Source organism: Ictidomys tridecemlineatus, chromosome 2 (genome assembly GCF_052094955.1).
Source record: "Ictidomys tridecemlineatus isolate mIctTri1 chromosome 2, mIctTri1.hap1, whole genome shotgun sequence".
Classification (NCBI taxonomy): Eukaryota; Metazoa; Chordata; class Mammalia; order Rodentia; family Sciuridae; genus Ictidomys; species Ictidomys tridecemlineatus.
In genome coordinates this window covers 18,114,708-18,141,934 of record NC_135478.1, presented here as the reverse complement: position 1 = coordinate 18,141,934, position 27,227 = coordinate 18,114,708, and the positions used below count along the sequence as shown (strand labels likewise).

General features: G+C 41.0%; 1 protein-coding gene across 3 annotated transcripts in view; it reads left to right on the top strand.

The window, feature by feature from the left end:
* Positions 1 to 5,727: 5,727 nt before the first annotated feature.
* Lars2 (leucyl-tRNA synthetase 2, mitochondrial) overlaps positions 5,728 to 27,227 on the top strand; it is a 138,349-nt gene continuing 116,849 nt past the window's right edge. Inside the window, exons 1-4 of one of the 3 annotated variants that reach the window (XM_013364100.4) lie at positions 5,740 to 5,877; positions 7,590 to 7,670; positions 10,212 to 10,466; positions 16,900 to 17,028. In XM_013364100.4, the coding sequence (XP_013219554.2) occupies positions 10,233 to 10,466; positions 16,900 to 17,028 (363 nt within the window). In that variant the 5' untranslated portion in view covers positions 5,740 to 5,877; positions 7,590 to 7,670; positions 10,212 to 10,232. Of the gene's footprint in view, positions 5,976 to 7,589; positions 7,671 to 10,211; positions 10,467 to 16,899; positions 17,029 to 27,227 lie in introns of all 3 variants that reach the window. The other 2 variants (XM_005337898.5, XM_040290066.2) reach the window with 2 other exon arrangements.

Genomic DNA, 27,227 nt, shown 5'->3' with positions numbered 1-27,227 from the left:
CCATTACTTTTGCTTGGTTCTATCGTCATACCGACAGCCTACAGTACAATGTAGGAAGGATTGATACAGGTATTTGGACACCAGTAGGTGAGGCTCATTGGAGGTTATCTTGGACGTGGGAAACCACATACACACAAAAACTACTTAAAACTTACTTATTTATACTGGGGATCGAACCCAGGGGTACTTGATCACTTCGTTTTTAAAAATCTTTTGGGACAGGGCCTGGCATGGTGGCGCACACCTGTAATCCCAGCAGCTTGGGAGGCTGAGGCAGGAGGATCACAAGTTCAAAGCCAGTCTCAGCAATAGTGAGGTGCTAAGCAACTCAGGGAGACCTTGTCTCTAAATAAAATACAAAACAGGGCTGGAGATGTGGCTCAGTGGTTGAGTGCCCCTGAGTTCAATCCCTTGTAGCAAAAAAAAAGAAAAGAAAAGAAAAGAAAAGAAAAGAAAGAAAGAAAGAAAGAAAGAAAGAAAGAAAGAAAGAAAGAAAGAAAGAAAGAAAGAAAGAAAGAAAGAAAGAAAGAAAGAATTGGGACAGGGTCTTGCTAAATTGCTGAGGATATCTCCAAACTGGTGACCCTCCTGCCTCAGCCTCCTGAGTACCAGAATTACAGGTGTGAATGCACCACCACATCTGGCCAGATTGTCAATTTCAAAGTTACTTTCCTTCTAAGGCAGGGACAGAGAAAAAGAACACTAGGAAAATAACTCATCAGTTAACATCAGGTTATTTCAGGTTGTTTCTTTTGTGTGAGGATTAAAGCACAGGGAACTTGATTATCATTCCAATTTGGGCCTGTTTGGGAAATTTGTCTGTTACTTCTCTAATCCTGATTTCTCAGAAGGTCAGATAAATAGCTTAGTTTCAGTTTAGTGATGTGGAACTTTAGTGTGACTCCACTTCGATTTTAAGCCTGCTCTGTTGGGGCCTCGTGTAGGAGTTTTGTCCAAACAATAGCCTCTTGTGACTCATATTTAACAACAGGAACACACTCCCTATGGAAGCTGCAGAAGATCTGTTTTCTTTTCTTTTCTTTCTTTTTTTCTTTTTTTGTTTGGCCAGACTGGGGATTGAATCTAGGGTCTTGTACATGATAGTTATGTGCTCCCACTGAGCTACACCCCCAGTTCTTCTTAAAATTTATTTTGAGACAGAGTCTCACTAAATTGCTGAGGTTGGCCTGGATCTTGTGATCTTCCTCCCTCAGCCTCTGGAATAGCTGGGATTATAGGACGGGGCCACCATACCCAGTTTCTTTTGTTTTTAAAATTGTGATAAACTACATAAACATGTGATTTACTTTCTTAACCCTTTTTAAGATTTCAGTTCAGTGACATTAATTGTATTCGAATTATTATAGAAATATCACCACTATCCATTCCTAGAACTTCATGCCTTCCCCGACTGAAATTCGGTACCTGTTAAAAACAAACAAAAAAGCCGCCCAGTCATTCCCAGTTCTTCCACCCTCTAGCAACTTCCATTCTAATTTAAGATCTACAAACTTGACTGCTCTAAGTACCTTATATGAGAGGAATCTTAGAATACTTTTCCTTGGGTGCCTTAGCATTAGATTCATCCATGCTGTGGCAACATGTCAGAATTTCTTCCCTTTTTAAGGCTGAATCATAGTCCATTCTATGTATATACCACATTTTGTTTATCTGTTCATCGGCTGATGGACACATGGGGTTGCTTGCACCTTTTGACTCTTGTGAATAGTGCTACTAGGACCACAGTGTACAAGCATCTTTTTGCAATCCTGCTTTCAATTCTTTTACATGGAAAGCAGAGCTGCTGGACTGTATGGGAGAATCTGTGTGCTTGCCTTTTTCATCTTTTAGAGCAATACTCCTTGTCTTCCCTGGCTCATGCTCTCTTCCTTCATCTTCTAAGCCAGCAACATAGTGTCTGGTGTCAGTGGTCACATTGCCTCTTCTTCTGTCTCAAATTTCCCTCTGGCTACCTTTTATAAGAACATTTTGGCCAGATGTGGTGGTGCACAAATGTAATCCCAGCAAACTGGGAGGCTGAGGCAGAAGGATTACAAATTCAAAGCCAGCCTCAGCAATTTAGCAAGGCCCTAAGCAATTTTGCAAGATCCTGTCTCAATGGGGCTGGGGATGTGGCTCAAGCGGTAGCGCACTCGCCTGGCATGCATGCGGCCCAGGTTCGATCCTCAGCACCACATACCAACAAAAGATGTTGTATCCGCTGAAAACTGAAAAATAAATATTGAAGAATTCTCTCTCTCATTCTCTCTCACTCTTTCTTTAAAAAAAATAAAATAAATAAATAGTTTGTTTAAAAAAAAAAAAAAGATCCTGTCTCAAAATAAAATAAAAGAAAAGGGCTGAGGTTGCAGCTTGGTGGTTAAACATTTATGGGTTTAATCCCAGTAAACCCCTCTTCACAACCCCCCCCCTAAAAAAAAAGTGCTTGTTGAGCTGGGGAAGTATTTCAGTGGTAGAACATGTGCCTAACATTTTCATGGCTCTGGGTTCTATCTCCCAGTACCAGGAAAGAAAAAAAAAAAAAAAAAAGACACTTGTGATTGCATTCAGGGCTACCAGTACAATCTCCACCTAAAGATCTCTAATTTAATCACATGTACAAAAACTTTTGGGGGGCATATAAGGTAACATTCACAGGTTCTAAGGAATAGAACCTGGGTTTCTTTGGGGATCATTCTCTTTTAGTAGCCCCATATAAGCTACTAAAAGAGTAAAAGAAATACAGATACCATAAAGGAAAGGCCCATTCAATCCCATTGTCCCTAGAAATTATCACAGGAAAAAAAAAAGTAGTTTGAGACATTTATTTTTTTCTGTATTTCCTTCCATACTTATTTCATATTGTTAAAAAGGTATGACCTTCTATATAATCCAGCAACCTGTCTCTTTCATTTAATAATGTATCCTTGCAGCAAGCTCCTTAACAGTGAAAGAATTTACTTCAATGCTACTGTGTTGTTTGATGTAAAAACAGCAACTTTTCTATAAGGCAAATGACTTTTAGAAAAATTCCACTTGAAATAATCTTCTAGAAATGTCAATGTTAACTTTAATCCATAAGAAGAAAATGCTTTTGAACCAGAATAAGGGTAGAGATTGTGTTTTGGGTACAATAGAGATAGGGGCAACTCTAGTTAAGTATGGATGCATGCCTTATGTGTGGCAGGTTAATATGCCAGTCAATTCCATAGTATCAGCTTAAATTAAGTATCCCATGTTATAGGATAGAGAGATCAACAGACCTGGATTGGAATCCTGGCTCTGCCATTAACTAGATATATGACCTTAGGCAAGTTGTGTCTGATCTTTGGGTCTTAGAATCATCATCTTTGAAGTAAGAGGATTGGACTAGAAATTCTACTTATAATCTCTAATTCTTCTATTTGGTCAGAGCACAATTCTGGTAGGCACCATGACCTTGAGCAAGACAGCTCCTCTGGGCCTCAGTTTATACATCCTTAAAATGAGCAGGTTGGACTCCAATTTTCTTGGGCAGGTTTTTCAATATCTTTTCTAATTTTTACATTCTAGAACAGGAACCCTCAAACTTGAATGTGACTGAAATCACTTGTGGATCTTGTTAAATACAGACTTTGATGGTCTGGGGTACAGGCTGACAGCCCAATTTTTAGTAAGTACCCAGGTGAGGCTGCTGCCAATCTGGAGCCCACTTTTGGAGTAATAAAGTATATAGGTGTTGAACTGTCAGGAAACTTGATAAGCCTGGAAAGGGGCAAAAGAAATGACTGTGTATCCCTTGGCTGGAGTATAGGTTGAAGTCTTTGACTACAAAAAGAAACTGTATCTTTTCCTTGACTTCCTTGCTGAGGGCCATTGCCAAGTAGGAATGACACATCGAAATCCTTGCCAGCGTACCCCATGTTAAATGGACTTGCCTTGGATATTTGCTGTGACCTTGCATGCGTGTTTGAGAAAGGTGACCCTGCTCAATGACCAGGGTGGATCCAGGATTAGGGTGTATTCCTGCAGGTTTGAGGAAGTATCCCGGTCCTTGGGTTTAGGGCGTTCCGGTTTAAGACAATAGGATTATTCCTGCTGGGAGTAGGGCGTGCCTGCTGCCTGAGTTCCCGCTGAGTTGCTGAGTTCTCCTGGAGAGAAAGTATTTAGGATGTGAATTGTGCGGGAGATTTTAGATTGCCGCTGAACCTGTGTGGAGGCGGTGTGAGATCGGGAATAAAGAATTGCTGTTTGAACCTACAAAGCTGTGTGGTGGCTCGTGATCTTGTGCCAAGCCGAGACATTGGCATTTGGCACTTCCTAATGACTATTCTTCATCTTAAGAATAGAAGCAAAGATATAGAATATAGATAATAATGAGCCCATAGGGGTGGCACACTCCTGTAATCCAGCAGCTCTGGAGGCCTAGTCAGGAGGATCTTGAGTTCAAAGCCAGCCTCAGCAAAAGTGAAGTGTGTACAATGAATCAAAATGCATTCTACTGTCATATGTACCTAATTAAAAGGAAAAAAAAATAGAGTAAGGTGAGGTTGGGCATGGTGGCAGAGCAGCTTTGGAGACTCAGGCAGGAAGATTGCAAGTTCAAAGCCAGCCTCAGCAATAGCTTGGCCCTAAGCAACTCAGTGAGACCCTGTCTCTAAATAGAATACAAAAATAGGGCTGGGGATGTGGCTCAGTGGTTGAGTGCCCCTGAATTCAATCCCCAGTATAATAATAATAATAATAATAATAATAATAATAATATATTAATGGGATGAATTTTGGCTGATAAAGGTACAAATGATTTCAGAAAAAGATGGTTCTGGAACATTATTTTTTTTCTTGAACTACAGGATATCAACCATTTTGCATGATTAGCAACTTAATTTCAGTATCCCTGATTGCCATTGTGTATGTGTGTGTGTGTGTGTGTGTGTGTGTGTGTGTGTGTGTGTGTGTGTATTCGGTTTCCAAATTCTCCTTTCAACAGATTTTTTCCTTTTTGAAAAGTATACTTTCACAGCATTGGTTCTTGGCAATTCATCACTCGTTGATTTATTACAAGCAAGAAATATTTGCTGGTGTGCATGCAGTAGCTTGGTGGGTTTGGATACAATAATTTCTCCAGAGGAAGATGGTTGGTCAGGTATCCTGCTTTCACACCTCCCCTCCCATTTACTGGGTGAGAAAAGTATTTTGCCCCTAATCTGGTTTTGGCCAGCAATTCCCCTCCCAGGATTAGAAGATCAGAGAATACTGAAGAAGAAGATGCCTCTGGGATCAGGAGGTGGAGACCTGCCCAAGTCCAGTAGACGGTTGTTGCTAAACTAGAGTTTTAACCCAGGTCTCCAGATTATCCCAGCGCTTTTCGCCACCTGCTGCTTTGTTTATCCTGGTGTCACTAACCTAAGGATTCTCACGCCATCTGCAGCATTGCCCCCCTGGAACTGGGGATTGAACCCAATAGCACTCTCTCATTGAGTCCTCTAGCATTCTACACCCCAGTCCTTTTTATTTTTTTTGAGACAGGGTCTCATTAAACTGCCCAAACAGGTTTGGAACTTGGTGATCTTCCTGGTTCCGCCTCGCGAATAGCTGGGATTACTAGTAAACACCACCGGCCCCGGCTACAGTGTAATAATTTGACCCACAAACAAGCGGCACAGCCGGTGGGCGGGGCAACCGCCAGACGCCCCGCCCGCATGCTGCTGGGAGCCGCCCACAGGCCAAGCTCCTTGTCCCAGGCCCCGCCCGCCTGTCCGTGTCTGCGACGGCCGCGACCGATAAAGTTGTTGTTCTGCCAAGATGGCGGCGCCCATGGTGACTGACGGGGCCGTGTATGTCTAAAGGTTTGAGAAACGAGGCATAGAGGAGCTGCAGGCCAGAGCCTGTGAGCAGGTAAATCCCTGCCGGAGCTCAGCGGGACGAGAGACAGGCCCGATTGATATTCTCATCCCGGATCGGGAGATTGCGTTTTGCTGGGGCAAGAAGGAAAGGTGGGGGCTGGGTTACTTGGTCCTGAAACCTTGCCATTTCCGAACTGGAAAAGTCTTTGAGATCCTAGTCTTCTGACGCTTTAAGCCTTGGATCCCGTTGCTCTGGACCCCTTCCCAGAGAAAACGCACATCTTCACATGGTTATATACTCGAAATTCCTCTCTCTGCAGCTTCTCTACCTTGGTTCATTCCTGGCTCTTTACCTCTGGACCGGATTGGGGCTTGGATCCAGTCAAAGATAATTCATTGCATCTTTGGGGCTCACAGGCCATTGCCACAGCATGTTAGAACCTGAAGCTCCTTAAAAATCATCTGGGTCCACATCTTTAGCTTACAGAGAGGGAAGATGAAGTTCGAGATAGGAAACAAGTTGCCTGAAGTCACAAAGGGAACTAGCTGCAAAACACAAGCGTGTCTTTTTAAAACTTAGTTTCATTAAGAGGAATTTTCCCAGAGACTTGCTTGCACTTTATTTTGGGTGTAAAGAAATGCCTTCCTGTAATTCTCCCATGTGGCTGTTTCTTTTTGTCTTCTACTCTTCTAGGTTTCTCTGTCTGTGTGATCATTATTTTGGGTACAGTTCTCAGATCCCTTCTATTCTCAGAAACTTCAACCTCAAGCTCCAAGTAAGATGAGGTCAGGACTGAGAAGGATGGAGTAGCAGGAATTGTTACTTTGAAAGGAGGGAGAAGACAAGATCACAAACAAGTGAAGGAACTGGATGAGCTAGAGTTAAGGAAGATAAAAGCCAATTTGAACATAAGCATAGAACATGAGCTACACCTTTCACATTCATTGTATCCACATAGTTCTCTGAATCAATTGTGGCTCCTTGATATCAGGAAGAGGCAGTACCCATTAGGCCTTCCATGGAGAGATATTTGGAATGACCTAGAACAGAGCCTGGGAAGTAAAGGAAGGGAATAAGGCAGAGACCCAGGAAGTTCTGTAAAAATCAGAGCCATGAGTACAGACTGGTTCCTGGTGAGTCCTGGTAGTGTGTAATAATCTGAGAATGGTTTGGGGACCTCTAAGATAAAGGGTGTGACTTTATTTTTGCATGCTGGGGATGGAAGCCAGAGCCAGGCACATGCTAGGCAAACACCATAACACTGAGCTACTTCCCCAGCCCCAAAACTGAAACAGTATTTCCTGTGCATCTTTGTTCTTTAGTGCTGGGTATTGACCCCAGGGCCTCACAAATGCTGAGGGGGGTGCTCTACCACTGAACCATACCCCTATCCCTTGGACTTTTATTCCTAAAAGTGTGTGTGTGTGTGTGTGTGTGTGTGTGTGTGTGTGTGTGTGTGTGGTGAGGTATCAAATTCAGGACCTTGGGCATGCTCAGCAGTTGTTCTACTACTGAGCTATACCTCCAGCCCATACCTTTGCCCTTTTTTAACATTAGGTTTTGAGTGTTTCTCTTCTCATGTGAACTTTTTCTAGTGTTTTTAAGATAATCTTGTATGATTGTAGTTTTGGTCTTTCAGAATTGTTTGCCCTCTAGTAATTTTGTTCAGATTTTTTTATTTTTTTTTTTGGTACTAGGAATTAAATCCAGGAGTGCTCTGCCTCTAAGCTATACTCCCAACCCTTTTTATTTTTCACTTTCAGACTAAATCTCACTAAGTTGTCCAGCCTGGCCTCCAACTTGAGATCCTCCTGCCTTAATCTCCTGAGCTGCTGGGATGACAGGTGTGCACCACTGTGCCTGGCTCATGACATTTTGATATACAGACATTATTACATTTTTAGAGCTATGTTTATTAATATTTTCCTTTGTGAAATTTTCCATTGTTTTTATGATCAGGATAGAACATTGTGTGCCTTGTAAAAGTTTATTAAATACTCATCTGTTTTTAATTTGTTTTATGTTTAAGAAAAACATTCTTTATCTGGGATTTACCCCAGTGTATGATTTGAGGTGGCGCTCCAGTTCGAAGGTTGCCCCCATTCATTGAATAACCTGTCATTTTCTAATCAGTTTGTGCTTTTTTCTTTATAAACTTCAAATTCATTTATATACCCAGTTATGTTTCAGGATTCTTTAGTCCATTGATTTATGCCAAGGAGAGGTTATTAGGGAGCCGGTATTATATAAAATTTATTCTTATGTAGACAGGGAGTTGTACTCTGTATTGCTTATGATTTGTTGTATAGAATAAGTAAGTTCTAGAGACAGGATTAGAATTTTGAGTGAAGGAATGCCCTTCATGTTACTCCTATTGGTGATCTGTCTATTCTCATATTTCATTCATCACAATGGCTAACCAGCAATGAAACCAAAACCTTGTCAGATTGCAGTTCAGTTTGTGTTTTTATGATTTTGTTACTTTTCATTCTTTCTGTTTGTGAGGACAGCCCAGAACACTCTCCTTACATAAAAGACAGGTATCTATGTGCCTTCTGTTAAACAGACATTGTTTGACTTACGGAAGTATGGAAATGCTGACTTAGCAAAAAAACCATAAACTCTATGATGCCTCTAGATAATTCTAATTATATAGAAACCTAAACCCTAAAAATAAAATGTAACAGATGTCATTATACAAAGTCTATGTACATTAGGTTGGTTATATAGAATTGCTAATATTTAGCCAGTTTCATGTGGTTCACCCTAATGCCTATAGTCCCATCTACATATTGTAATATAGTCAAACCCAGTTGATAGGGAGAATTTTTTTCAGTCTGTCTCTGATTTCATCCCTAAAAAAGCAAGAGGTGTTAAATGCAGTGAGAATTGGTATGTCAAGAGCTTTGGCAGATAAACTGGTAAAGTGCCAACACTGCGATGCCATTTTATGTGAGTGTGAATCCCACTTTTATAAACCTTTAATGACCCTCCTGGCAACATTTGTGATCCAGTATCTTTGTGGAACAGGCCAAACTCTAGTAGCTATGGAAAGAATTTTGAAAGAATCAGAATTAACATCAGTTTGGAGTACCAACTTTGTTTTTCTTTTGTTAAGACCTATTTTCGTCTGTTGTTTTCCCCCGCCCTCACCCTAGCAGCTCTCCAAGGCTATTATGCAAGAAGGCAGAAAGTGTAGGGTATTTACTTGTCCATCTTAAATATTCGATGAAATTGTACCTCAACCCTTTAAACAGCAGTAAAAACAGAAAGAAACTTCTTCAATGAGGTCATTTCCAGAATTTGCTTGTGGAGGAAACCAGTGACACACTAAAGTTAAATTTTGAATTACAAACATATTCTGGTGGGTCCAATATATGGGTTGTATTCTAAAATGTTACATAGTACTCCCCACTGCGACATGTTATGTTTATTTGTTGGTTTCTCTTCCAGTATATAATTGCCCTGAAAGAAAAGACTTCATTTGCTTTTGTTTTTTTTTTTTTGCCATGCTGAGGGTTGAACCTAAGTCCTCCTGCAAGCTAAGCACATGCTCTGCCACTGAGCTACACCCGCAGCCTGGGACTATTTTTTTGTTGTTGAAGTTGTTCCCAGCTGTATCCATTAGGTCCATAGGCACTGAATAAATAAATATTTGGTAAATGAATGAAGAATCAAATGAATAAATAATTTTCTAAATAATGAGGATTCCTGGTAATAAAGTCTATTTAACTTAGAATATGTATGAAGGGGCTGGGGTTGTGGCTCAGTGGTAGAGTGCTTGCCTTGCATGTGCGGGACCCTGGGTTTGATCCTCATCACCATATAAAAAAATAAATAAATTAAATAAAGGTATTGTGTCCAACTATAACTAAAAAAAAAAAAAAGAAGAATATGTATGAAAAAATGCTATAATAGCTTAGAATCTCTGCTTCTAGATTTGTGTTCAGATCTCTTCTGCTCTTTGAGCCTTGGGCCAAGGCAAATGTGCTTAGAGTTCTGCTGAGGCCAGGAGAGAAGGCAAGTGAAGCCTGCTGGACAGATCTTGGGCTGGCAGAGAGGGAAGGGAGGGAGGAGGCATCATTGCCTTCCTGTAATCTGTGAGGTTGTGCAGGAGCTGGCCCAGGCAGCAGGCTCCCTTTGTTCCTATAGGTTATTTGTGTCTTTGGTGTTTGGGGGCATGAATCACTTTTATATTTTCCATTCAGGAATCTGTATGAGCTGAATTGAACTTCTAAAATATTCTTTTCGGGAAAAAACAAATGAAGAAGAAGAGGAGAAAGCAAGTGAGCAGGCAGGAAACACAGGGCTGTGCTGATAGGAAAGAAGATCCTTTGGGAAGGTTCTAGGCAGCTTGTGAGCTTGTCTTCTGTCCTCTTTTTCAGTGCCTTCCTGTGTTCTGAAGAATGGCTCCTGCTTGGCAGAGACTGGGTTTATATGCTTCTCTTCTGAGAAGGCAGCTAAAGGGTGGGCCAGACATCATCAAATGGGAAAGACGAGTAATTCCAGAATGTACCAGAAGTATTTACAGTGCCACTGGGAAATGGACGAAAGAGTATACATTGCAGACAAGAAAGGATGTTGAGGAATGGTGGCATCAACGAATAAAAGAACAGGCCTCCAAAATTTCAGAAGCTGATGTGAGTACTGGGCTGGGGGCGTAAAGCAGAGGGCGTAGGGACTTGGATTCTATGGTCAGACTGCCTGGCTTCTGTGTTCTTATCTAAAACAAGCAGCAGTGTTCACCTGCTTACTGGGTGGAATGTGAGGAATAAATGAGATGAACCAAGGATAACGCTTAGAAGAGTTCCCAGCGTGTGCATGTGTACGGGGCAATATTGTCCATAAGGCGCATGGCAGAAAGCACCACACCAGGCATTCAGGAGTAGCATTTGTCAGGGGAAACTCATCAAAACAAGAGCATCAACAGGCTTGGGGTCCTTCGTGGTTCTTTGTGGGCAGCACACAGAGATCTAGCAGCCAGGTGTAAGGCTCCAGAAGAGGAGCCTGGACCCCTCAAATGAGCACGTGTTGAACAGGATCTGCCCCTCCCCTGGCATGACCTTGGCCTCCAATCCTGTTCTCTCACTTCATCATGGTTTGGGTGGGGAGGGTCCCAGCCTTCTTCCTATGTGATCTGGAAGGCAAGTGAAGGCTGCTGGACAGATCTTTGGCTGGCAGAGAGAGAAGGGAGGGAGGAGGCACCATTGCCTTCCTGTAATCTGTGAGGGATTACAGGCATGTGCCATCTTGCAGAAGTGGTCAAAGAGTTAGTGGACCCTTGGCTTCTGGTCCACATGTACCAACTTGATACTGTGCCAGAATTGGTTGTGTTAAGTACTTGGCAATGGCTGATTTCCATGGAAAGCTCTTTGCTCCTCCTCTGGGAGGCCAGCCCATTGGGAAGGAGTCTTAGACATATTGATCCTTCTTGATATTAGTCAGAATGACAAATGGGAGATAATGATTTGTTACATGATATATTTAAGGGTTTATTATTATTATTATTTAGTTGTAGATGGACACAATATGTTTATTTATTTATTTTTAAGTGGTGCTGAGGATCACACCCAGTCCCTCATATAAGTGAGGCAAGTGCTCTACCACTAAGCTACAACCCCAATCTGATCAGAGAAATGCACTGTAAGAGTTTTACTCTTAAATTCTGACTGTCCCTTTGTATTATTAATAGTCAAATAGTCCTGCTGTGTTGAATTAGTGATTAGGCCCCAGGCAAGCAGTTGAATGTGGCTATGCCAGGCACACTCCATGAACTTGGCTTTCCCACCACCTGGTTCCCACCCCATCACACTCCTCCTTGTGAGATGGATGCTTAAGAAAAATGGACTCGAGGAGGGGAGCTACTGTGTTCACCTGATAGATGATTTTGGCACTGGGTAGGAAGAAAATCTAAAATCAAGAGAGGTGTAGCATATAACAAAATGAAATGATAAAAAGATAGGCTTGAATTTAATGCATTATTTTACAGTAAAAGCTTGACTTTTACCTCATTAGGAAGTGAAAAGCTTTTGGGTCAACATGACCAGACTAACATAACTAAGTGTGTTTTAGACTCTAGGGATCAGTTTAGTTCTAAACAAGTAAAGTAAGATTTACTTTTTTTTTTTCCCGTTTCAGTTTAGATTATAATTTAGTGACTTCTAAACATTTTGAAGTTGTAGCTTACTGCCTTTGTGACGTCTCATTCATCTTAAGCATCTAATTTTAAAAAAATATTAAATGGAAGAAAATAAACTATGGTTTGATAATGTGGGAAATGGCCTAAGGGATATTGTGTGGGACCCTGTGGGTACCATGTCAGGAAGAGGGAAGTAGAGAGCGCACCCAGTGAGGACCTGAGGGGTTGTCACACTGCACATCCCAAGAAGTAATTTCTTATGATCTAGGGCTATCATTTTACCTCCTTGATTCTCAAGCTCTTTGCATTGTTTATCTCACAGAATTGTTTTGAAAATGAAATGAGAAAATGTGTCTGACCACATTTTACAAACTGAAGTGTTATATAAATAAAAGATACAAGTCGATAAAAGAACATGTAGTTTATCTTTATCAGGAGCTGAGACTCTGACTGGATGCTGGGGGATTTTTGAAGCATTTATATATTTATATAAAGCATTTATATATATTTATATATATATATATATATATATATATATATATATATATATATATATATTTATATAAGCATTCAGTCTCCTTGTGGTATTGGGTACATTTGAAATCCACCCCAGTGAGTCAGATGTCTTATCATCTCATCCTAATCACCATTTAAAAAAGAATTGCCATTTGATGAGCTCTTTACCATGTGCCAGGTGCCATCTTTCCATCAATTATTTCATTTTAATCCTGGAACAACCCTGAGCGTAGGTATTATTCTTCTCATTTGGAGAGTAAGAGCCAAAGCTCAGTTGTCATTTGCCAAGATGCACAGCTAGCCTATGGCAGGGCCAGGATTCCAACCCAGGCCTGTTGTATTCCTGAGTTTGTGCTTTTACTTAGAACTTTCTTTCTTTTTCTTTTTTCTTTTTGGTACCAGAGATTGAACCCAGGGGTGCTTAACCACTGAGCCACATCCCCAGCCTTTTTTTATATTTTATTTTGAGACAAGGTCTCATTGAGTTGCTTAAGGCCTCACTAAGTTGCTGAGGCTGGCTTTGAACTTGTGATCCTCCTGCCTCAGCCTCCCATGCCACTGGGATTACAAGCATGTGCTACCGCACCCAGCTGCTTGGAACTTTCTTTTGCCTCTTTTTTGATTAACAGGTAACAAACTGAGCCCAGAAAGGCACGGGAATTTGTCTAAGGCCTTACAGCTGGTAGCTAAGCTAGGATAACAGCTAGGGCCCTGCACTCCTGTGGGGTGCTCCTTTGATTCTGCCACCCTCTAGTCTTAGCTATAGCTTCAGAGCATGAGCCACACAGAGGCAGACGTCATCTTTTGAAGTCAGAAGCTGACAAAAATAATAGGACCCAGTTATAAAAATCCTCCTCTCCCCAGTGCTTATAATCTTAATTTCTCTTAAAGGCTTAAATTTTTAGACTTTTATATAATTTTGAAAATTTCCCTTTCAATCAGATTTCTGCTTAATCATAACAAAGCCCCATAACTTCTCCTTTCCACCCCCAGATGATAGAACTCATTTCATTGTCATAGAGGAAAATGACTTAATTCAAATAGAAAAGCAAAAGGCAGAGAGACAGGCAGTAGGCTGAATACATTTATTGCAATAAACAAAAATATTCGTGAATATTAAAGACTTGCTAGCAGTCCTTCTCTGTACATCTTTTATAAGTTTGGAGTTTGACTTAGTTTGATTTTGCTACTAATTAAATCTTCATTGAACAAACAGGAGATGCTAGAGAAGAAGATGTATATGGAAAATGTTTGAGGCAAGATTGTTAAATAAGGGTAATGTAACAAAGTAAATATTAGTATAATAAAATAAGGTAATTATAAATAAGGAAAATGTTTTAGGAAAAACTAGAAATAGCATATGTCAACAAATAACATTCTATTTCTTTCATTTCCAAAGAACTCTAACAAGGTATTTTCCCATATCCCTAAAAATTGAAAGACAATAGGCCTCATCCATTGCAGGAAAGAATAAGATTTTAAGCCAGGTGTGGTGGCGCATACCTGTAATCCCAGTGGCTGAGGAGGCTGAGGCAGGAAGATTATGAGTTTAAAGCCAGCCTCAACAAAAGTGAGGCACTAAGCAACTCAATGAGACCCTGTCCCTAAATAAAAATACAAAATAGGGCTGGGGATGTGGTTCAGGGGTCGAGTGTTCCTGAGTTCAATCTCCAGTACCAAAAAAAAAAAAAAAAGATTTTGAAAAAATGAAGAGTTTTTTTGCTCTGATTTTTGCATTAAGTTAAAGAATGAGTTGTTGCCTCTCCCTTGAGGGACTTGTTTATAAGCTGAGAGGATTTTCTGTCACCTGTTATGTTTGCCTGGTGCTGTGGATAGAAACCTGGGGCTCTGTGTGATAGGCACACGCTCCACCCCTGAGCCACATCCCCAGCCCCACTCCCCTTCTTAATACCTGAATTTCCACTGACCCCTGAATCTCAGCTCTCACACTCCTGAGTTTTTTGTAATCAAAGGGCATGACCTGTATCCTGCTTTCCACCCCGTTTGGTTGTCATTTCAGCAGTTTTAGATGATTTTCTAGATTTTCCAGATGCCTTATTTGTTCTCTTCCTCCTCTTCCTCCAGGCAGTATTCCTTACCTTGGTAACTTCTAAAGGATAGTCAGTGCAAGGAGATGTTCCATTTTAGTTGTTTTTTTCCACATATTAGCACTTCTGTTAAAGTTTTTTGCCTTCTTTGTTGAAGGAAGTCAAAGAACTTGGCAAGAACTGGGTGCTGTGGTGCATACCTGCAATCCTAGCTGATCCCAGTCTCTAGGGAGGCTGAGGCAGGAGGATCCCAAATTTGAGGGCAGCCTCAGTAATTTAGTGAAACCCTGTTTGTTTTAGTTAGCTTTTTTGTTGCTGTGACTAAGAGACCTGACAAAAACAATGTAGAGGAGGGAAAGTTATTTGGGACTCGTGGTTTCAGAGGTTCTGGCCACTGGTGGCTGACTCCATAGCTCTGTGCCTGAGTTGAGGCATGGAAGAGAAAAGCAGTTCAGGACATGGCAACAAGGAAACAGAGAGCTCTTGCTCACCAGGAACAAAATGTAAACCCCAAAGTCACACCTGCAGTGACCTACCTCCCCTAGCCACACCCTCTCTGCCTGCAGTTATCTCTTAGTGGATTAATCCAGTGATTAAGTTAAGGCTCTCACCACCCAATCACTTCACTTCTGAAAATTCTTGCATTGTCTCACACAATGAGCTTTTAGGGGACATCTCATATCTAAACCATAAAATGCCTTAAATAAACTGGACTGGGGATGTAGCTCAGGGGTGAATTGCCCTTGGATTTTATCTCCAGAACTGCAAAAAATGGAGAAAGGGCCGAGGATGAAGCTGGAGGGTAGCATGCCCCTGGGTTCAATCTCCAGTGCCACCAAAAATAGAAAAAAAAGGAAAGACAAGAACTTGGCAAGAGCCTGATTTCTTGTGTCTTCTACTCACCTGAGTACAGTTGGCTCTGTCCGTTGTCAGTTATGCGTGAAGCTTGGCAAACAATATTTTAAAACCATTCTCCTATACCTGTACACAAGAAAGGTTATGAATATTCTGTTTTTCCTTTGTTTCTATTACTTTGGGGAAAACAAAGCCTCAAAGAGGTCTTGCAATCCTTTAAGAAGAGACTAAGGACCAAAAGGGAGACCTAGAAGGCAGAGAGAAACCCAACAGAGGTGGCAGCAGATGGCCCCCTTCAGTGACCAACAGAAGCAGTTCCTGTTGCTTTTCCTTTTGTCTGGGGACCTCCCACCCCAACACACACTCTGGGAGGGTTTAAGGAAAGCCTCCCATTACCCAGACAGGATTTGTAAAGTTTTTCTGGGGGAAAATGCCCTTTGGTAAAAAGTGTTCCCACAGAGACCAACAAAACATTTATCCAATGGTTATTAAACTCCTGTTGGGAGGCTGAAGAGGTGGAGAAAGATGATTAAAGCAGTCCTTGGGCTGGGGTGGAACTCAGTGGTGGAGCACTTGCCTAGTATGCACAGGGCCCCAGTTTCCATCCAGAGCACACACAGACACAAACAAACAAAAATGAAACCACAGTACTTGCCCTTGAACAACAGGTTCCCCTAAGAAGAATTAATTCAGTGACTCCCACCTTTCCCTTGGAGCGTTTTTTCCTCATGTGTACAGATCCTTGACAACATTTACCATTTTACCAATGCAATAGCCCAGGTACCAAAAGTCAGTGACCCAGTAAAAACCACCTGCTCTGTCTTCACTCTGTTCAAGCCAATGTACAGATTTCCTGTGTTTCTCATGATCTTGGTGCTTTGGAAGCTGGAGAGTTCCATAATTCTGTCTGTCATCCCTGGAAAATAGCAACCTTTAGCCTTTGTTGGTTAAGATTTTTCTCATGACTTTCTACTTCAATTTTTTCTATTGAAAGATAAGCTCACAATACAGTGGGGAAATTCAGGATCCAAACTGGTATTCGAGATCCTGCTCTTAATGTTGAATGCAGCCAAAGGGAATTTAGGAAGGGGCTCCATTTTTAGAGATGTCTCATCTGTGTAATTCACCTATTGTTTCCTTGAATCATATGGATATATGGATATATATGTTAGAGCTTCATTTGGAAAAACAGTTCTTTATGACCTAGATAGAAGCTGTCTTTAAAAAAAAAAAAAGAAGCTTTTAGAAGAGAAAAAACAAAATTAAAAATATATACAGGTAATTAGTACTTTGAGGTTGTTCAGTGTTATTTTGGACATTTTTTAGCTTAAACCAGGGCTTTGAATTTGGGTTTTTAATGTTTTTGTCAATTTACATAACGAGAAGAGTTATTCAAAGGAAATTTTTAAATGTTAAATTGTTACCTTGAATAAAGTGCCAAAGTATTATTGCATGCAGAGTTCCCAGAAAATTCTTAATAAATACTCATTGTCCTCCTTTGTTATTCTTTCCTAGAAATCAAAGCCCAAGTTTTATGTGCTTTCCATGTTCCCTTATCCTTCTGGCAAGCTGCATATGGGCCACGTGCGTGTCTACACTATCAGTGACACCATCGCACGGTTCCAGAAGATGAGAGGAATGCAGGTAAGGAAAGATGCCTGCTGAGACAGCCTTCTTCTGCCCACTCAGGACAAGAGTGTAGTGGCATGTGCTCAAGATAAATGATGACAGGTAACTTTAGTTATGGTTAGAATGACTTTGAGGATTGAATTGAAAAGCTTGGTGTTTCCTTTTATGCATAGAAGACATTATAATCAAGCACCTACATTAATTGGGAAGACAGCCATGAATTGCATGCTGCGCTAAGGGTGCAGATACAAATGTGGGTAACCCTCATGTCTTCCCAGAAGGAGTCACCCCATCCATAAATAATCATTATATAGGGGAATGAAACCCACAATAGAAAAATGAATCAAATCCTGTGTGTAGTCAGTTTTCTAGCACTTTGACAAATATCTGAGATCATCAACTTATAGAGAAGAAAAGGTTTATTTTGGTCGTGACTTTAGAGTTTCGTTCTCACCATCAGGTGGACCCACTGCTTTTAGACCTCTGCTGCAGATGGCAAATGGTGGGCAGCACATGGCACAGCATGGTTCATCTCATGGGCCAGGAAGTGAAACATAGGAAGGAAAGGGTCTGGGTCTCACTATCCCCTTTAAGGGAACACCCTCAGCCCCTGAAGACCTCTCATTAGGCCCTACCTCTTAAAGGTTCCATCAGCTCCCAATACCACTAATATATGGGCCTTTGGGTGACATTTAAGATGCAAACTAGAGCATGCCACGAGAGAGATTTTTCCCTTTATGTTAGATGTTTTTACATTCTCTAATGAGCAAGCATTTATTTTATAATGGGAAAAAATAAAATTTTATAAGAAAATATATTTGGAAAATATTATTTGGGGAATTGGGAAAGCTCTGATAAAGAGGGAACTTCTGACATGAATCTTAAAGGGCAAGGTGAAATTTATCAGGAGAGAGGAGGACAAACTCTTCTGTGGCTGATGTAGGTCGGTCCTATTTACCCCACTGCCAACTAGCCTAGAACCTGCTCTTTACTCTTCAGCAAGACATCAACTATAAGATAGGGTGATAGTAACCAAATTATCTTTTAACCACCTATGGAAAGAGGCAAGATGGAGGAGGAACTGAGAGCTTGGACCATTGAAATAGACTCCCAGGATTCAAATGCCAGTGCAAACTTTGACTAGTTAATTAACCTCTTCAAGACCTAGTTTTCTCTTATCTTTAAAATGAGGATAAAATTGTACCTGCCCTATTGGCCATGACTAGGGACCACAGTATGTTACCAATAAATATTGGCAGTTGCCATCTGTGGGCAGGATCCTACTCACATCAGATCCTGAAAGCTGGTAGTATACATCCCTATTCGATTTTGTTTTTAGTCATCTGGGTAGTTTGAAATCCACTATGGTGGGAGTATTTACACCTTGGAAATCAGCAAACCTACAAATGAGTGCTTTTCCCCCTGAAAGCCAGTTGTTCAACATTTACTGGCTCTCCACTAGTGTTTGCTGTTATTAACTTGTCAGGGTCTGTACAGGTGTTATCTGCCACCTCCCAGTTTTTTTATAAAGCTTTTTTTCTTTAGAGAGGTAAGTGCATCTTATGTCATAATTAGTTTGAAGGTTTTTGCTGAACTAAAATTGACAGCAAGAAGTATTCCTTAAAAATGAGGTCAAGTTGTGATGTGTCTGTCGAGGAGTTAATAGCTATATACTGCCAAACTTAGAGATTTGCATTCTGTCTCAGATGGTCAAAAGATTTATGGTTATATCACATGTTATTTTTCCCTCATATTGCTTGCCATTATTTCTGTGGTTTGTTAGAAAGAGATAGGTCAGAATGAATTGGCTTTTTTACTAAAATAAAATTTCTTTTCTTCCTTCCTTCCTTCCTTCCTTCCTTCCTTCCTTCCTTCCTTCCTTCCTTCCTTCCTTCCTTCCTTCCTTCCTTTTTTATTTCCTTCCTTCCCTCCCTCCCTCCCTTTGTTCCTTTCTTTCTTCCATCCTTCCTTGACTGGAGATGGAACCTAGGGCCTTGCAGATGCTAGGCAAATATGCTATTGCTAAGCCACACCCCTAGTCCCTTAAAATTCAGTTCCTTAACTAACAGTGATCCTTCAACTAGATTTGTCTTGCTGTTATTGTTATTATTACTTATGCCAACTTATTTTGAACAATTAGTGAGTGCAGGCAAATTGTTGAAGGTTAAATATTTACAGCAAAGCATAAGCATTGATGATAGGGTACGGGGAAGGTTAAGGGTTTATATGTGGGATTCTAATTCCTTTGAATGAGATGAGATGCTGCAGAAGAAGCTCATGGCAGAGCCCTAGGCCCAGAGGAGCTGGATCCTTCCAGGCAGCTCAGACTCAAAAGACAAGTGTTAAATGGTGTCTTCCTGCCATCACTGAAGTTCACAGTCATGTCCAGGAATTGGACATGGTTTGAATGGTGTTGTACCACTTTCTAGCTGTGTGGTCCTGTTTAGTCATTTAGTATTTCTGAATCCCACTTTGCACATTTTAAAAATAGGGATGGACCAGGGCTGTAGCTCAGTAGTAGAGTGCTGTCTAGCATGTGCAAGGCGCTTGATCCCAGCATGAAAAAAAAAAAGAAAAAGAAAAAAGAAAGAAAGAGAAGAAGAAAGGAATGAAAAGGAAAGAAGAAAATAATGATAACAATAATTCCTCCCTCTAGGGTTGTTGGAAGGGTTAAATGAGATGGTGCACGTATGGTGCTTCTATCTAGCACATAATCCTTTATCAAGTGATAGCTGTAATTATTATTTATACTGATCTAATTTACTCTGAGCTGCTCAGGAAAGTGATTCACTACCATTTAATAAATGAATCCCCGCTCTCTTCTGCGTGGTGTCTGCTGCACAAAGCTGCCCTCTGAGAAGCAGCTTGACTGCATATTCTTGTCTACAGTTCATAGTGTCTGTGCTCAGCCTGGATCTGGGTCTTATTCTTGAAGTCACTATTTGTTATTTGATTTAAGGTATCTTAGGCTATGTGATCAGCAGACTCCTAGGTTTTTTGTTTTCGGTTCATCGATTTAGTTGTTCTGTTTTAAGATGACAAGCTGTCCTTTGGAGATGTCCTTTTAAGTTACATTGCAATTAATTTCTTGCTAATTTTCATACTTCATGTTAAGTCAGAGCATTCCATATGTAACCAGCAAACTTGGTCAGGCTGTTTTTACGTGATGTGGAAAAGGGGGGGGGGGAGAAAAAAGGAAAAAAAAAAAAACCCCACCTTAGTTTAACTGTCAACCATATGAAAGAAGACTTATTGAACTTCCCTGACATTTTCAAATCCTACCCAGTGTCTGGACAAGTCCTTGAGATCACTTGGACTTGAACTCAAGTTGAGCTTAATGATCCTCACTCTAAAGAGGGCAGGAATATCTAATCTGGGACTGCCAAACAAGATCTGAATTGTGTATTGATTAATTCATCAATAAATGGTCAATGAACACCAGTTTTATTCTAAACCCTTGATTTTCTACTCTATTAAATAGAAACACTGGAATTTTAGGTTGAAAATCAGGCAGTAGGCCTATGAAAAATTTAGCCAACTCTGACCTATTAATTTGTTAGTTTGTTGGCTTGCTTTGTTCTTGAATGAAGATGTGTGAAGTACTTCTAAGACACACCAAGAACAGCATTATGGGAAGTATAATGTGGAGTACCTCATGTAGTGCAGATGTGTCCCCTGTCCTCATCTTCCTCAGCCTCGGTGCTATGCCATCAGTGGCACGTTTCTTCCTTGAACCATTCTGTTCTCTTGGCATCAGACTCTACTCTCTGAGTTTTCCTCTTGTATCTTGGCTTCTTCCTCCCAACTTTCTCCACAATTTCCCCATTTCATTCCATCTTTGCATACTTACAGTCAGGTTCAGGAAGTTCTCTTTTATTACTAACTTGCTAAGAATTTTTATCATGAATGTTGATTTTCGTCCAATGCCCTTTCTTATCCATTAATGTGGTATATTATCTTAATTTACTTTTAACAATAGTAAAACATTCTTGAGGAACATTACCTTTTTTCCATGATTTAAAGATGTTTAGGGGCTGGAGTTGTGGCTCAGCAGTAGAGTACTAGCCTAGCACACATGAGGCCCTGGGTTCGATCCTCAGCACCACATAAATATAAACAAATGAAATGGAGATATTGTGTCCAACTACAACTAAAAATAAATAAATAAATATTTTAAAAGATGTTTATATTGTTATATTCAATTTGCTAATTTCCTGTGTACATGAGAAATATTGATCTGACATTTTCTTGGGAATTAAGATTATGCTGGCTTCATAAAACAAGCTATGGAATTTTCCCCTCTTTCTAGGCAACATAGAGGGGAGTCCTGGGATTAAGCCCACAGCCATATGCGTACTAGGTAGACATTGTATCACTGACCCACAACCCGAGCCCTTTTTATTTTATTTTGAGACAGAGTGTTGGTATGTCACCCAAGCTGGCTTTAAACTTTGAGATTCTCCTGCCTCAGCCTACTGAGCAGCTGGGGTTACAGGCATGCATCACTTTGACCTACAAAGTATTCCCTTCTTCCTATTTTCTGAAAGTGGTATATGTTGTTATTATTTCTTTCTTAATTGTTTGTTAGCATTCATGAGTGATGCTGTCTGGGCCTAGAGTTTTCTTTGGGGCAAGTTTTAAAATTACAAATTCTATTTCTCTAATAGGACTATTTAGATTGTCTATTTCTTTCTATGTCAGTATTAAGATTCTGTGTTTTTCAAGGAATTTGGCCACCCTGCCTCAGATTCTGTTCTGGAGCACTTCGTCTTTTTTTCTCTACTCACTTTCCCAGGTAGTCTCATCTGTTCCTTTTATTTCAATGTGATACTTCTAAAACTATGGACATTTCCAACATAGAAGTATTCAGGTCCACAGATACTCAAACCTACCATCCTGATGTAACACGTAGTACCATTTAAATCCTGTTAACCTCAATACTTTAAAAAAAGGTATTCAGCTGTTCCTCTCAACAGTCACATTCCCATCCTTCACTGCTAAGTAACCACTCTCCCAAGGCTTTGACTTTATATTTTCATGTGTTCACTCTATATATTGTTTAAGGATACACACACATACCACACACACATTTACATGTAGTTTTGTATTTTTAATTTAATATAGAAGGTATCTGATTAGTATTTACATACATTTCTACTCACTAGTTCCAGATTTATCCTTTCTGTGGCTCTAGAGTTAGTTCATCCATTTTGGGTGCTATTTGACAATATTTAATTAACCATTTTCACATTTTCACAGATGTTCAGTGAACACCCTTGTGCTGGACCTGTCAGCCTGTGGAAGTGGCCTGGCTAGGTAGAGTGTGAACAGCCTCAGCATTACTCCATCCCACCCAATTGCTTTCCAAAGTCTTGGTGATTTATACGTCCATTAGCAAAGAGTGATATATATATTTTTTACTGTTATATATCCTTGACAACAAATAGTAGTGTTGACTTTTTAATCTCTGCTATTAGTATATAGGAATTAGCATCCAACTGTGTTTGTTTGTTTTTTTGGTGCTGGGGATTGAACCCAGAATGCCCACGGAACTATACCCCCAGTTTTCACTTGTGCTTTTAGTTTATACTTTCCTGATTACTGTCTGTGGGAGACTGAGATGTTTTTCTTGTTTATTGTCTATGTAAGCTTCCTCTTCCCTGATTGGCTTGCTCACTTTATTTCTAAATTCCTCTTGCATTGTGTGTCTTCTTTCTATTGCTCTATAGGAGTTTTTATATAGTCTGGATTATTGATTCCTTGTTAGCTGAATGTAGTATCAATATCTTCTTTCAGTCTGTGGTTTGTCTTTGCATTTTGTGAGGCTGGCCAGACTATGGATCATAGTTTAGCTTTGAGAATGGGCAAGAATGATGACTCAAAGTTCAAGGTAGCTTTTTCTGTGGTTTCTTCCCATAGCAACTAATAGATTGTACAAGGAGAAGAATGAGATCAGAGTGTAATTAACTACCCTCGCCCCTAGTGACCTCCTGTGCCTTCACAAACATGCCTGAAAGCTGGGATCATCTCAGTTCCCCCAGTGAGAGATGAGTCCCCCATCCTGCCACACCACCCAAGAGTGAAAGAGAACTAGGGTGTGACTCAGAGCTGTTGGGTCCCAGTGGTCCCGCACTCAAGCATGCTGTCATGCCTCATTAAAAGGCAACTCTGTCACTTGAGAAGCTATGTTACTTGGGCTCAGATTTCAGCCTTTGGCATTTTTACCGTGCCAACAATGGAGCAGTCTTTCTTGTCTCTGCCAGTAACCAGGAAGCACCCGTGCCACTCTCCCTAATTGCATCCTTCCTCTCTAATACCCATAAACTATGTCCTGCATGCTTCATATAAATGTTTTTAACAGAATCCAAAGTTGTTCACTGCTTCAGTTTTCTTTTTGCAATGATCCTACCTGACCTCCCAGGCCTTCTGAATCCACAACCCTTAACTAAGTACAAACTCGTCTCAAAATAGAGGAATGTCCTTGTTCTCACTTCTGTGGTTTTTACCTGTGTTTCTCCTTCTTGGAGTACCTCTCACTGTCCTCTGTAAGCAAGCCTCATCATTCTTCAAGGTCCCTTAAATTTATACTTCTACCATCAATTTATACCTCAATTCTCCAGCTCACATTTATCAAGAAGTACACTTACAGTCAGAACTGAAAACTCACTTTAGCTAAGTCCCTGTGTTCTCCATGTGTTGTTTTTATCTGTCCAATAATATATTGTAAGCTTCACAGGGGCAGGAAAGGTCTCTCTAACTCTTTTTGTGTTTAATGCACATCAAGTGTTAATGGTCACGGGGACCATCATTTTTGGTATATCTGCACCCTATGGGGTCCTTTGTTGCTGTGGAGTTCACAGTTTGGTAAGCCTCAACCATTTTTGAGTTGATGGAGTCCCTGGATATTCTTTAAAGCATAAAACTCCTTTCTTTAAGTCTAGAATAAGTTCTAGAATAAGTGTTTATTACTCAAATATAATTTTTTTTTTCAAATTTAAAAACTCTCAAATGCCCATGACAAAGTCTTTGGGCTCATGTATGGCAAATAATGAATGAAAAGTTAAAACTCTGTGGGGTGCAGTGGCACACACCTGCTGGAGAGGCTGAGGGAGGAGGGTCACAAGTTTGAGGCCAGTAAAAACCTGTTTTAAAATTAAACAAAAAAATAAAAAGGGCGAGGGATGTAGCTCAGTGGTGAAGTGCTTGCTTAGCATGTACGGGGCCCTGGAGTTGGAGCCTGTAAAATTTGAAACATTGCCCAGAACACAAAGTTGCTGCTGCCAGTTTGGGCATAGAGGCATTTATGCTTGGTCAGCTTTTCTATGTCCAGCAAGTGGTTCTTAAACATTAAGTTCTTAAACATAATGTTTCCCTGAGGAGTTTGCTGGAAAGGCAGGCATGGGGCCCAGGAATCTGCAGTTTAAATGATCCATCAGGTAATTATGACACAAGTCCTCCTCCAGGTTTGGCACTGAAATGAATAGGATGGAGTACTCTGCAGGGCAAAAAGTGGATGTAGTTCTCTAGGTTCAAACATAGCTCACAGCCAGGCATGGTGGCACACTCCTGTAATCCCAGTGGCTCAGGAGGCTGAGGTAGGAGGATTGCAAGTTCAAAGCCAGCTTCAGCAACATAGTGAGGCCCTAAGCAACTTAGTGAGACCCTACCTCTAAATAAGATATAAAAAAGGGCTGGGGATGTGGCTCCGTGGTTAAGCCCCTCCGAGTTTAATCCCTAGTACTTAAAAAAAAAAAAAAAAAAAAAAAAAAAAAACCACAGCTCACATGGAAGTGAGAAGAAAGCTAAAGGTCATAAGCAGCTAGCTGAACCTGATGGGAACATGGATGAGATGTGGACTGTGTAAACTGAGTGGCACAAGTCAATCAGGAATCAGCAGTGACAACACCTGCCTTACCCATCTCACAGATTTGTTGCAAGATTTGTGTTAGACAATCGATGAGAAAACCCTTTAGAAGCTATAGTGCACTTTTTGAGGATAACCCAATTAATAATAGCCATTAAAGGGCGTCCTGAGCTCTGCATGTTTGAACATGGCCATTTGAAGCCAGAGGTAAATCTCTCAGTAATCAGCAAAGGCTGCAGTGCCAATCGGTTGCTTCTCAAACTCATAGAACGTCTGATGACATATTTAAAGCTCAGCTCCATATGGTGATTTTGTTGTGTTTTCATATGTTGTATGCACAGATGGTTAGAAAATAAAATTGCCCGCCTCCCACCTCGGCTGGTCTCCCCAGCACCTTCTGGTCCAGAATCCTGGGTGATGAAAGCATCAAAGTGCCAAGTCCCCCTCACAGAGTTGGGCTTGGACTAATTAGTCTTAGGCAAAAAGCCACCAGGCATTGTCCAAATAGTTTTCTGCTTGGGCCTTTTTGCTATTCACTGTGGAGGAGGAGGAAAATTGAGGCTATGAGTCTGGCAGCTGCATAACCATAATGTAATTACCCACAAATATCAGGAAGCGAGGGGAGTTCTTAGCGAGTGAACGGTAGTGTACATCTCCTCGGCCTTTCGGTTGCCAGTCAGTGAACAGGTGTTTATGAAGTGCCCAGAGAGTGCAGCGTATGGCATTTAGTTTTCAAATTTTCAAATCTCTGTAGCATCAGAAAGTAGATAGTAGATTTCCAGGGCTTATCCTTGCAGATGTAATTTCAAGGGGAGGCTGAATTGCCAGTCCAGGCCCTTGATTGGAAACTGACTGATTCATCTGCCCGTCACGTCCTTCCACATTCCCGGAGGAGGTCTGCTGCTTTGAGTTTGGGTACCATCATTTGTTTTGTTTTTTATTCTGAAATATTCATTTGATTTTTATATCCAATCTGTAATAATGCTGGGTTATTGTACTTGCTAACAAAATTAAATGTTCTGTTTCTTATTTCTTGGAAATAGTGTTGAACCTACTCCAAAGACACCACGGTACTCTGAGAATAGCCATTTTTGAGAAGCAGTAACCATGGTTGCTCTTAGTCTGAAGCTGCACCGATTTCAGATGTAAAGTTTTGTCTTATGATGAGAGGGAGAGAGCTGGCTATTTCTAGGGAACTGGCTGGTCCTTGGTAGTGACATTGCGCTACCTCTGTCCACTGGGCAATTTCTTTCCCATCGGCCTCCACACTCTTTCGCTCTCTCTGCTCTTGCTTGCTTCCTGTGTTGGAGGAACAACTGTCCATTTGCCTGTTTATTTATTTTTTCTTCTTAAAGTATTTTTAAATTGTACGTAAAATTCTGTAGTGCCCCTGTTAAAAAAGAAACCCAACATAGATAAAGCTTGGCCTCCTTTGACCACCCTCCCACTTTGAGGAGACTCCTCCAGCCAATGACCCTGACATTTTCCACAGCATGTCCTGCCAGAGTCTTTTCTGTACTCTTTCATATGGAACCTGCTCTCTCCTCTATCCCCCTCTTCTAGTCTGCTTGTCCTCTAACCACCTGCCAACCCCGAGACACCTGGGCTCAGCTGTAGGAAGCCAGGCAGTCTTGCCCGGATGGCTGTTAGCCAGCTCCCAGGCCTCTCCAGGGCTGGACCCTGAGCTCTGCCCTAGCCTCTCCAGGGTTCTACCACCATTTGCCTCCATCCTTGATTTCTGGCCTGCGTCTTAACTTCCCTGACTCCTCTGAGATCTTACGTCATGGTAGGGTTGTGGTTCTAATAGTGTTCCCACACTGTCCTTGGCCAGTTTGCTGTCAGAGCCATTCCTTGCTTTGATTTCTGTGGCAGAAGGCTGACCCCTCTGGTTCTGTTTCCCAAGCTGTGATGTCCATTGGCCTCTATCTGGTTTTGAACAATAGGAAATCTGGGTGAGATTGGAGGGCAGGAGGAAGGGAGAATCCAGGGAATTTCTGGCCCTCTCTCCCTGCCCTGGTTCCATCTCTCCCACTAATCCAGTCCTGTCCAGGAGTATGTTCAAGCTGCTGAGCTGATGTCACCCTTTGGGCTCTGCTGAGTGCTTCTCCCTTTGTCTCAGTGCAGACATTGTAGTGGTATCTTGTTCTTCTGACTTTCTGGGTGGTCAGAAAGTCTTGGCTTCTCACTCAGTTTAACATACTTTAAGTATTTATTATAAGAACTTGGTGGAATTGATGGTTTTTCAGACTTTGGAAGTTTATTGTATGGATTTTTTGTTCAGCTATTGGGACTTCTTAATTCAGTCTCTGAATATTTTTGCATTTATTATTTTAAAATTATCATTCTAGTC